Here is a 12,667-nt window from a genome sequence, read left to right as displayed (position 1 = left end):
GGAAAGGCAAACCCTAATAAGAAAGCAGCAAGATTACACCTCGAAATGACATAGAACAGCTCCAAAATGAAAAGCAGCTCCTTGGAACAGCTCCGAATGCTTCAGAGCTCTTGTAGATGTTCGCAGTGAATAGGCGGTGGCTGTAAGTGCTTTAAAATACACACAGCAGGGCCCAAAGTCCAAAGGCGGTTGCTGTAGGTGCTCCAGAGGCAAAGGCGGGTCTTGAAATCTGCAAAGCGGCTCAGCAAGGACAATTTCGAGGTGCTGCAGCAGAGATTCGAAGGTTTGGGGTGCTCCAAAAGGCACACAGCAGCAATAAAACATCCGAAATGCAGAGGCTGATGAATTCGCAGCACTTGGAGGGGCTGAAACTGCTTGCAGGTAACAGCTATGGCGCTGGAATTGCTTCGAGAAGGTCTGGTATGCAGCAGCAACTCAGAAACCCTGATTTTGGTGATGTAGAACTTCGAAACAGCCCTGAAAGGTCCACACGTGCAGGCGCAATGAGACAACCAGCAAGTAATAGGCTGCCAAGGGCGCCTAAAGCTCCAAAAACTCCCGAATGGAGGCGGCAATGAAGGCAGGCTGTGGAGAGGCTCTAGTCGGGTGCAAACAGCTAGAAAATGGAGGTAAAACAGGGCGAAATGAAGCAGGGCTGAGGCGGCTGCAGGCTGCAGGAAGAAGGGCTGAAGCAGAATTAGGGTTAGGGCTGGAGAGGGTGATGATGTGGCAAGGCAGCTATGGCTAGGTCAGGTCAACGTGGCTCTGATACCATGTTAGAAACATGGTGAAGGGAGAGAGAGAGAGAAGGTTCAAATGAAGACATGACAAAGGCTCTCATTCATTCATCAAGTGTATCATGACAAGTGAAGTACAAGCCTTTATATAGGCTACTCACACACACTCTAGCACACATGGCACTCACACAAGACTCACACACATAAACTAGTACTAGATCACCTAGTACTACACACTAACACTCTCTTTGACTATGATATCTCCAACAGTGAGCCCCTTATATAGAGGTGTGGCTGGCAGCCTGGTCGGCCCTATAGGGGCTGCTGAGTCGGCCCCCTAGGTAGAGGGGGTGCCCTCATATGGGGCTGTGTGCCAGCTTCATGGGTTGGAGGGTTGGTCGGCCACTAGGCAGACTGGTCGGCCAGCATGCCTCACTTGACTAGGGAGGGGATGGGGGCTATTTATAGGCCCCCCTCAGCCCTCATTTCTCATCTTCCAGAGCAGGGTTATGGAGCAGTTCTTCCACACCGGTGATCACCTCAGTGAGGTGCACCTCCAGCATTTGTTGAGCCACATCTTGTGCAGTGTTACCAGCTCTTGTGGACTGCACTTGGAGCTTGTCTTGAAGGTTGTTGTTGAGCACTTGTATATAGAGGTTTCCCGTGGTTGTGGGGGTTTTTCCTGAGATCCTTTGCAGTCTCCTGTCTCTCTCTCTTTCTGCAGTGCGTGCTGTGTGAGTGCTTTTATCTCTCTCTTTGTTCAGATTCTGCTGCACTCTCACGGTAGCGTGATAGGGGAATAAAGGAGGTACAACGGCTGACATGTGGACAGCATGAAAGGCTGACGCATGGCCAGCACTCATTCTCTGGAATGGGGCCTTCATACTGCTGTATGCAGCCAGTCATGCATATGGACAAGGGACAATGTGTTGGGTCAGGACAGCTAGATGCAGCCAGCCAGAGCTGCCAAATGACAGTACGGAAGGCTAGCAGCAGGCCGCAGAGGCAGAAGCAGGCCAAGAGCACAAGGCAGAATTGGTTGGTAGCAGCAGCATATGTAAGATAGAGGTCTCAGGTATTGCAGGGCTGGTTGGGGCTGCAGCAGGTACAGGTGGTCTTGTGCAGGACCAGCAGAAGGCAGGAGCTCTGGAGTAAAGACCAGAGGCCAGGCACCTGGTATAGTCACCTTATAGGAGGCAGCAACAGGTTGGCAGACCTGTCTACTGGTCATAGACTCGGTCGTCCAGCACAACATTTAGTTCCGTTCAGTGCAGACCTCAGCCTATATTGGGACTGTAAACTACTCGGTGCTTTCTATCAATATAGACAACGGATTTTGCAGAGGCGTTTGAATGAGATGATTGCGAGTTGCCAAACACATATACTTAACCTTAAGAGTTTGCAATTAAGCTGGAATTAAGACTTATACAGCTTAAACACAAAGTGACATCATTGGAAATTGCAATATGATTGAGGGGCCAAGACGGCCCCCCCCCCCTTATCCAGGCTCACTTTATTCTTGAAAATGGAGATACAAGACCAAGGTGCAATGCACCTTCCAAACTGATGAACTCAGTGAAAACCTAGGACCTAGATACAAGACTCAAGAGCATATGTACAAGGTAGACAACAAAAAGGAGGACTCCAAGCTCAAGTTTCAACTCTTGGCTTGCCTAATCCACAAGGAAGAAGCCTGCAACAATCACCACTTACATCCAACATTAGAGACAAGCACTAGTTTCTAGAAAGATAGTAGAAACAACATGAAATAGTGCTGCAAATGAGATAAACTTGACAATACAGGCTCCCTTCGTGACTTCACTCTTTTGTAGATGAAGTCCTTGATGCCTCTGAAGCTACCTTGGGTGAGGAGAGTGTGGAAATGGGGCTGGAATGAGAACAGCTTAGAAAAACAGCCTGTAGGCTAGAGAGAGAAAGCTTTTATGGAGTGATAGCTATAGAGAGAGAGTGCCAATGCTGATCCCAAGGGAGGGGACGTAAGAGAGGAGCTGCTGCTGTTCCAGAGGTGCAACAGAAATGCAGATTTCTGCAAGGGAAATGGGCTGGAACAGTAGAGAGAGAAATTCTGCAGTAGAGAGAGAAAGACTGCAGCAGGAGAGAGAAAGGGGCTGTGGCTGCTCCAAGAATGGCCTGGGGAGAAGCTGGCTGCACCCAAGGAGCTAGAGAGGTTCTGCTGCATCATCCAAAAGGAGGGAGAAGAAAACTGACGAATTTTTCAGGTGAGGAATGAAGGGGAGAGGCCTTCTTTTATAGGCTCAGCCCCCCCCCCCCAGGCCTGGAGTGGAAGGTGGACACTTGTCCCAGATTTTTGGTGGGCTGCAGTACCAAAGAGGACAGCTCACAACCTGCCCCACTGCCACATGTGTGGGACAGGTGGACTGACCTGCCAGCTCAGATTCCATGTGGCAGTCTTCACGTGTCACTCCAAAAAACCCTAAAATTTCAAAGTTGTCAGAATTCAATTCTGATCGCACCCACGGGTGCCTAACAGCTTAGACTATCTATTGACGTACTCTAAGGTCATAATTGAGCTATACTGAGCTCATTTGTTTGTCATCTTATCTTGTATCTCCATTACTCTTGGCATGCTGCCAGGCCCACACCCAAAGCTCAGGGAACATTCTCTTGAATGGTTCCTAGGTCAGTATGCAATCTGTGCATTTGATTGGTCCCATGTTTGGGTAGTCAGGTGGGGTGTGGTTTCCAAATGTCCCTCTCAAAGAGAGGCCATCACTCTTGTGGGTCACTAATGCCCATAACCCCAAGCAAGGGGGTCCACCCTCAAATGCTAGACCTAGTCCCCATTGTCCGTAACTGAACAGTAGGAAAACATTTGATTTCTTAATAAGCATACTATTGAAAAACAAAAAGAAATAGTACCAAGCAAGTGGATACACGTTGAAGCAGGATGACATTCCCTCCGTCTTTCATTCGGTTGTCCTCAACTGAAATGCTTCCTCATAAGCATCCAGGATTTCAGGACACTCCTGAAATGTAGCTCTGTCCACCCATTGGGCATCGGTGGATGGGAGCCCTCTGAACTTCAAAAGGTACATTTTGCGAGTCATGCCTCAACGTCCCGTAGTGAAGTTATGCAAAATAATTTGCTCTGGGATCAACAGTGTCCTCTACTTCAGGTGCATCGTCCAGTGTGGGCTCTTGAGGTGGTTCCCCAATGAAGGGTTTCACCAAGCTTACGTGGAAGACATCGTGGATCTTCCAATGCTCTGGAAGTCTCAATCAGACTGAGACATCATTTATTACCTGCAACACCTGAAAAGGACCATAATATCGAAAGGATAGCTTGAAGTAGATGCGCTTTTTGCCTACTTTGGTTTTTAACCGGGCTTTCTCAAATTTCAATAAGACCCATTGGCCTTCTTTCACTGCAAACGCCCTCCGTCTTTTATTTGCAGCTGCTCTTTGTTTCCCCTATTTTTGGCAACTTGAGGGCATTCGTAGAAGTTGTGGCCTCGATCGCAACACTTGAAACGATCGCAACACTTGAAACACCGCCCTTCGGAGTAATACTTTTGCTTCTGTTGTGGAGACAATGAGCTGAAAGTGCGGGCTGCTTTCTTCGAAGGAGGCTGGCTGGCTGACTTTTGCTCTTTTGGTGCGTCCTTTGCTGTCTCCTTACCCTTTTGTTCCTTGGAAGAGGTTGCCTGGGACTTCCGCTTGTTGCTACTGCCATTCCGCTTGTTGGAAAAAGATTGTTTCTTCTCCACCTTCAAGGCGATGTTGATGGTGTCTTCGAGAGAAGTAGGAGTGGCAATGTCCACCTCATGCTGAACGATATACCGTAGGCCAGCAAAGAACTTCCTTTGTTGCTCTTTTTTATCCTTCCTACTGAATGCTTGAACTTTTATTAAAGTATCCCAAAAACGATCAACATACTCACTGACTTTCTCTTCTTGACGTTGGCGGAGGATGTCCCACTACACCATTGTATCTCTCTTAAACTCCTTAGGCAGGAAGTGCCTCATCAAGTTCTTCTTGAAGTGCTTCCAGGTGTCGGCTTGCTGTCCAGTGTTGACCATAGCTGCCCACCAGAGTGAAGCACGGTCTTGCATGTGCAGGACGGCAAACCGGATCTTCGCCTTGTCTTCGTACTCGTCCCCCTCAAAGAAATACTCGAGGTCTCGGATCCAGGCCAGCAAGACCTCGGGCTTGTCCTCTCCCTTGTACTTGGTAAACTTGAAGAGCTTATCTCCAAGAGGTACCTTATGCTTTGCATACCTTTGTCTCCGTGGACGTCTCGAAGGAGATGGACTCCGATGACGCCGTCTACCTTGAGGAGGGGAAGAAGAGGATGATCTTCCCTCCTTGTTGGAGTTGGTGTTGTCCGCACGGCCTCTTCCTTGGGATTGGGGCCCTATGTCATGAGTTTCTACTTAGCTGGTTTCCAGCACTTGAACCTGTTGAGCAATGTTTGACAAGAGAGCACTCAACTCATGCAGGTTAGGAGGAGGGTCAGGTCCATTGGCTGCCATGATGACAAGATGACTCAATGAAGGAGAGACTCAATAAGAGAAAGCACAGAGTATAGGACCACTGCCTAAGCTCTGATACCAATGTAAACTACTCGGTGCTTTCTGACAACGGATTTTGCAGAGGCATTTGAATGAGATGATTGCGAGTTGCCAAACACATATACTTGAACTTAAGAGTTTGCAATTAAGCTGGAATTAAGACTTATACAGCTTAAACACAAAGTGACATCATTGGAAATTGCAATATGATTGAGGGGCCAAGACGGCCCCCCCCCCCCTCATCCAGGCTCACTTTATTCTTGAAAATGGAGATACAAGACCAAGGTGCAATGCACCTTCCAAACTGATGAACTCAGTGAAAACCTAGGACCTAGATACAAGACTCAAGAGCATATGTACAAGGTAGACAACAAAAAGGAGGACTCCAAGCTCAAGTTTCAACTCTTGGCTTGCCCAATCCACAAGGAAGAAGCCTGCAACAATCACCACTTACATCCAACATTAGAGACAAGCACTAGTTTCTAGAAAGATAGTAGAAACAACATGAAATAGTGCTGCAAATGAGATAAACTTGACAATACAGGCTCCCTTCGTGACTTCACCCTTTTGTAGATGAAGTCCTTGATGCCTCTGAAGCTAACTTGGGTGAGGAGAGTGTGGAAATGGGGCTGGAATGAGAACAGCTTAGAAAAACAGCCTGTAGGCTAGAGAGAGAAATCTTTTATGGAGTGATAGCTGTAGAGAGAGAGTGCCAATGCTGATCCCAAGGGAGGGGATGTAAGAGAGGAGCTGCTGCTGTTCCAGAGGTGCACAGGAAGGCAGATTTCTGCAAGGGAAATGGGCTGGAACAGTAGAGAGAGAAATTCTGCAGTAGAGAGAGAAAGACTGCAGCAGGAGAGAGAAAGGGGCTGTGGCTGCTCCAGGCTAGGAGAAGGAGAGAGGATGCTGCTGCTGTTCCAGAAGAGCTGAGAGGTGGCAGATTTTTGGAGAGGAGGGGCTGGAACTGTAGAGAGAGAATGTGCTGTTGTAGAGAGAGAAAGTGCTGCTGAGTTGAGAGAATGGCCTGGGGAGAAGCTGGCTGCACCCAAGGAGTTGGAGAGGTTCTGCTGCATCATCCAAAAGGAAGGAATGAAGGGGAGAGGCCTTCTTTTATAGGCTCAGCCCCCCCCCCCCAGGCCTGGAGTGGAAGGTGGACACTTGTCCCAGATTTTTGGTGGGCTGCAGTCCCAAAGAGGACAGCCCACAACCTGCCCCAAATCTACCAGATTTGGGGCGAAACACTTGGCCTGCATGCCTTGCCACTTGCCATGCATGCTGCCACATGTGTGGGACAGGTGGACTGACCTGCCAGCTCAGATTCCATGTGGCAGTCTGCCACGTGTCAGCTGCCACGTGTCACTCCCGAAAACCCTAAAATTTTAAAGTTGTCAAAATTCAATTCTGATCGCACCCACGGGTTCCTAACAGCTTAGACTATCTATTGACGTACCCTAAGGTCATAATTGAGCCATACCGAGCTCATTTGTTTGTCGTCTTATCTTGTATCTCCATTACTCTCGGCATGCTGCTAGGCCCACACCCAAAGCTCAGGGAACATTCTCTTGAATGGTTCCTAGGTCAGTATGCAATCTGTGCATTTGATTGGTCCCATGTTTGGGTACTCAGGTGGGCTGTGGTTTCCAGATGTCCCTCTCAAAGAGAGGCCATCACTCTTGTGGGTCACTAATGCCCAGAACCCCAAGCAAGGGGGTCCACCCTCAAATGCTAGACCTAGCCCCCATTGTTCGTAACTGAACAGTAGGAAAACGTTCATTTCTTAATAGGCATACTATTGAAAAACAAAAAGAAATAGTACCAAGCAAGTGGATACACGTTGAAGCAGGATGACAGGGACAGATTTGGGTGCATGCCTTGGGACACGGGGAGCAGAAGACTGCCTGGAGGAAGCAACAAGCAGAGCTCAAGCAAAAGCAATTACTGAATCCTATCAAAGAGGCATGTGGCAGTTTGGAGATCTGAGACATAGGGTGCAACATACGATGCGTTGGGTACCTTGGCAGATCTTCCTACAGGCTTAAGTACATTTTGGCAGCTTGTTTTGTACGGATTTCTACATCTATATGAGATCTTTATTGTGTGTACATCTGCGTATTCTTTCTCTCTCCAGTTCTAAAAGTGTTCTCTATCTATCTTTTCTTCCAAGTGCACTGGAGAGAGAAAGTATGCAAGGACATTTTAGGTACTTTGGCAAAATCTTGCACATTTAGGTGTCTTGTTTCCTCGGTTGGGGACTGCAAGGACATTCATCTACACATTGCATTAGCTTTACTAAATTCCAGATAAGTGTAGGTTTACATCGTGGATTACCTGAGGTCTACCAACCACTCTTTTTGACCTTTATTTAATCCTAATTCAAAATTACCCCAAGGGTAATTTTGTGAATTAACTCCATAGCTCATCACTTTTGCTAACACAGCCTCTGTTGGGTTGTTGGAAAGCAGTAGAGCAGCAGAAACTGAGCTGTAGGAGTTATTGGAGCAATGGAAGAGTACATAGTACATCACTTTGAGGGCTAACCCTAAAGCTCAAGCCTGGTCAACCCATGGTGGCAAAATTTTAATTTATAAGGTTGACTTTATGCTAATGAACTAATAGTGTACACTGTGCGCACTAGCACACACTCTAGCCTACAAGGACATACCATTGGCTAAAACCTATCAAACCCCCCTTGACTTGCGAACAAACATTGTCGTCAACTGTTGAAGCGAAATGTAGTGCAAAGCAAAGGAGAATTGCATCTAGCAGGCGGCCAAAGCATCAAAAGCCCTTTCATTGGAGTGATCAACTATGAATGACTTGTAGAGGCATTCAGAACTTGTAGGAAATCTTAGGTTTGCATTTGTCTGTTTGGGTCTTCTCTATGATAAGGTAGAGTTCTCCTTTCCTGAGGTTTATTGTGGATCCTCAAGGGATCCAATACTCAGGCTGTGTGCATGACTCTTTGAAGAAGCTTGCCTCTAAGGGTGTTCTCAAGTCTTCACAAGCTACACTCTGATACCATGAAAGAAAAACATGAGAGGCCTGCTAGACTGCAATGCTCTCCACACACAGGTAGGAGTAGATGCACACACATGAATTGTTGCAATGGAAATGCCAACACTAGCTAGAATGAAAGCATACAATTAGAGATGCAACAACTATTTGCAAACATGCGATGAACCTCACATATTATATACCCTAGGTGAGGAGGAAGAGGCTTCCTGCTAGCTTCTCATAAAAGCCAGGGATTCAGCCCCATCCTATGTGGTACACTGACATAGTGCCCAATCAAAATGCATCAAACCCATGCTCTCATGCAATCCTTGTAGAAGTGAGTTCTATAGAGGAAGATAATGCTAGCCATGGTAGTCTGCTCCTACCAGCATTCGTCCAACCATACTTTCTGACATTGTCTAGGTATATTATAATGTGGAGTGATGCATCTAATGTGGAAAGGCCTCATTGCAAACTCTGCCATGAGATGTCATGTGGGGTGGCATCTTTTTGTTAGCACTTGCTTGCAAGGCAGCACTCTACTGAGACTTTTGGAAAAAGGTATCCTTCCAATAGATTTTGGACACTCATCCCATGCCCATGCCTCTATTCACTCCTTTTTATTCTAATTTTGCTCCCCCCCCCCCCCCCAAAAAATAAATAAATCAACTCATTAGCATTTGATATACTCCAACGCTCCATAAAAGATACAAACATTGAAACAATGAAAGCAGTGGTGTCGAGCACATCATGTGCTCTCTTGTTTATGTGTTAGCACTTTGGCAAACAGTCATAACTCACAAGAGGTGAAATGTTGGCTCATTGCTTACCTTGCGACATTTCTTGCTTCTTGCATATAAAGTTTTTTGCTTCTTCCTTCCGAGGTGTTCCAAAGGCATACCTTTGTTGTCTAGGAACATAATACATCATGGGTTCCTTAACTCCTTAGAGATTATTGGATGTTATGTACTTGACCATTGCATGTTCGCTCCTTCGAATTGTTCAGTCTTAGCTCATGGCTTATTTGTAGTTTTATTTGCCCCTTATTCCCTGGTTATCTCGGGATATTCAAAAGTTTATCACTAAGGTTATGGAATGCTTTTGGCGCACTAAGCATGATAAGGCTCGTCGCCTTCTCAAAAGCAATCATGTTTGTTCGCCCAGGCTTCATGGGGGTTTGAACATTCTTGATCTTCACACTCATTTATTGGCCCGCATGGGGGCGTATTTCTTGCATCGGTTGGGGGTTTCTACAGTGGCAGATGTTGTGGATGATCAGGGTTAGGGCTGCATCACATATCTATTTGGCGTATCATTACTACCTTGTTGCAACCTCTTCAGCGTGTCCCTCGCCTATTTTCTACTCTCCCCTTACTAGATCGGTGGTTTGATTGTGAGACTCTAGGTTACTCTTCCTTTTTTGGTTTGCGGATCTTTGCCAAGAAGGCATATCACTTATTGCTTCCACGGCCTTGGATTTAGGACCATGGAAATCACCTTTGGCATTTGAATAAGTCTCTTTCTTGGTGGAGAACTTCTCTTTGGCGCATCGGGAGCAGTAAGCTACCCCTTAAGCAAAGAGTCTTCCTATGACGTTGTTTGGTTGGGGCTCTACCAGTGGGATCTTTTTTGGTTGCTAGGTGCATTGCTTCTTTAGCTTGCCCCACTTGTTCCCATCTACGAGAGACGGTCTTACATTTGTTTTGAACCTGTCCTTTGGCGTGGGATTTCTTTTTCAGATTGATGACATGGCTTCGAGCTCGTTTTCCTCCACTTCCTTTGGGACTAGTTTTGGTTTTTTGGCATACATTCTCCCATCCCGGAGTATGATCAATTCTTCTAGTGGTGTCGCTATTGGGCTCTCTGGTCGTTGTATCGTGCTCGTACCATTCGACTATATGAGCACTCTTCAGTGAATGTTTTTTCCTACTTTCGAGCCTCCTTGCTTTGGTCTCTACAGGATGCTCGTTCCCTTGGAGACCTTTCTTAGGCCCAATTTGAAGTTTTTATTACTGCTTTTAGTTTTAAGTAGTAGCTGTCTCACTCTAGGACAGCTATGAATGTACATTCTTCTTAATGCAAAGTTTCTCTACAAAAAAAAAAGAGTGTGTGTGTGTATTTGGTTCTCCTTAGCATAGTCTGTTCCAGAGTGTGAAGGTATTATTGATATAGGATGAGACAAAATGTTTTGTTGGTCGTTGTCTATGTACTTGCACTAACTCTCATCTTCTTCGCAAAGATATGCAGCGGTATTTGCTGCTTTTGTTGCAGGTATAGCTTCTTCAGTTGGAATGGACTTTGGAGCAAAGTTCATGGATTCTCTTGCTTACAACTTTGAGGTGCACATGCCATGGCCTTATTGCTACAATATCAGCATTTTTTTGCTTTGTTTTGTTTTGTGTACGTTTTTCTTTAACTTGTACAAAGTAGTTAGAGCAAATCATGCGGATTGAAATTGTATCTTGTTGAGTGGTTGCCTTCACGAGAGATGTAATTTGTGTCTTCTTACGATACACATCTTCAACTAAATTTCTTGTCATTGGTGTCATATACTTGCCAACATGCCATGTCATGTTATTCTATTTTGTGTGAGTCTATGAGAAAGAAAGAAAGAAAGAAAGCTTATTAACGTCTACGAAAGACTGAAGGGTCTATGAGACTCATAAAAACTAGATTCTATGAAAGCTAAAGGGTGGGGCCACTAAAGACAGGCACCCATACCCCAAGGTTGGTGTCTGAAACGAGACAATAAGTAACTACATCACAATGTTGGTGCGAGATTGAGAAACCAACAAGTAAAGGGCAACTATGGGATGCCACTGGCAATCAACTATCCATCCAGATGATTGGGTGTGTGTGTGGGGTGTGGGACTAACTTCACCGTTCGGCTGACTGTAGACAAGATCTCATCTGACAGTGCTCTGGATTTGGTGAGGGCTAGTGTTGTTGAGGAAGTAACTCGGTGATGGATCGCTGTTGCCTGGACATTTTGGATCCCTGCCTGCTCCTTTGTAGGTTCCTAGAGAAGCTCATCATTTGACAAGTGACACTGTCACTCCCGTGGTTTGTCTCCCCACGTCAAAGAGTGGGAAGGAGATAGGTCCTGTGTCCACTTGAGGTCGAGTCTATTGAGTCGTGCATTTTGGCTTCTGCTACGTCAAGTCCCCTGTTGGCCCTGGTTAGGGTCACCGGAGAAAAGTCCATGTACTTGTTGACTGGGCTCTACTGTTGCCGCATTTCCTGGTTTGAGCCTTGTAGGCTAGATTAGGACGGTTGGTACAGTTAGTACTAGTCCTATCCAGGGTTAGTACACGTAAGACATTTAGCCCTAAGTTAGGCCTACTATATAGACCACACTTGCACTTTCATTCTTATCTATTCTTGCAATACACTTGAGCTTTCTCCTTCCATGTACACAACACTCAATAGTGGTATCAGAGTAGGTTCTTGCTCTAGCCTGCCCCTGACTCAATTCTTGCATGTCTGCAACCACATACTAGCCCAACCAGTGCGTCACCTTTTGAAGGGCGCTCCAGCTTTGTACATCTCGATTGCATGCGTTTAGTGCCACCATTTGCAGCCTTGTAGTCAATCTACTAGTCCGATGATAGTTACTGTACTATAGCAACAGCTTGGCAGCTACTATTGCATTGTGCATAAGCTTTCCATTTGCTGAATGCTAGTCTTGACTCGGTGTCCCACGACCAACTCCATCAACAACACTCACTTCTATGCTCAGATTTGTTTCGCTTGCTCATTCTTAGCAACAGAGCGTCACTTTTGGTGGTGAAGCTACTCAAAGGCCTTCAGCTTCAGTCGACCTGGGAACGCTTGATGTTTGTATATCTCCGTATTGTTAGAAACATGGTGTGACGGAGAGAGAGAGAGAGCCTAGGGAGTGAAGAAGTGATACTCAAATGAAGACATAATGAAGGCTTTCATTCATTCATCAAGTATGACATGACAAGTTGAAGTACAAGCCTTAGGCTACACACTCACACACTTGCACCAAGTGCATATGGGATAAGTCCCATAGTGACACATGGCACTCACACATGACTCACACACATGAACTAATACTAGATCTCCTAGTACTACACACCAACACATCACATCAACACTCTTTGGCTATGATATCTCCAACACACCCCTTCAGAGCAAAGAGTGTGAGACCCAACACGCAAGGAGTAGGCCGATCCCCCCCTCCACCGCAATACTGTAAAGAGCAAGTCCAACTATCCAACACCTCCCGTGTGATAGTGATTTCTCAGTTAGCTTGCGACGACCAGCAAGGGCAAACTATCACTCGCAACCCCCGTTACTCTCAACTGAGTGGTCAATACCATCAAACCAAAGTAAAAGACAATACATTCATTTTTGGGG

At 46.1% G+C, this 12,667-nt stretch overlaps 1 protein-coding gene across 1 annotated transcript in view; it reads left to right on the top strand.

Annotated features, from left to right (window-relative positions):
* Window positions 1–12,667, top strand: part of LOC147897721 (MIF4G domain-containing protein / MA3 domain-containing protein) — a 177,266-nt gene that overhangs the window by 59,526 nt on the left and 105,073 nt on the right. Inside the window, exon 5 of the mRNA XM_087380425.1 lies at window positions 10,524–10,623. Within this exon, the coding sequence (XP_087236551.1) occupies window positions 10,524–10,623 (100 nt within the window). The remainder of the gene's footprint in view (window positions 1–10,523; window positions 10,624–12,667) is intronic.

Source organism: Dipteris shenzhenensis, chromosome 10, assembly GCF_047967505.1.
Source record: "Dipteris shenzhenensis isolate YYH24624 ecotype China chromosome 10, Dip_SZ_1.0, whole genome shotgun sequence".
In the NCBI taxonomy this organism is placed as follows: Eukaryota; Viridiplantae; Streptophyta; class Polypodiopsida; order Gleicheniales; family Dipteridaceae; genus Dipteris; species Dipteris shenzhenensis.
This window is presented reverse-complemented; position numbering and strand designations above follow the sequence as displayed.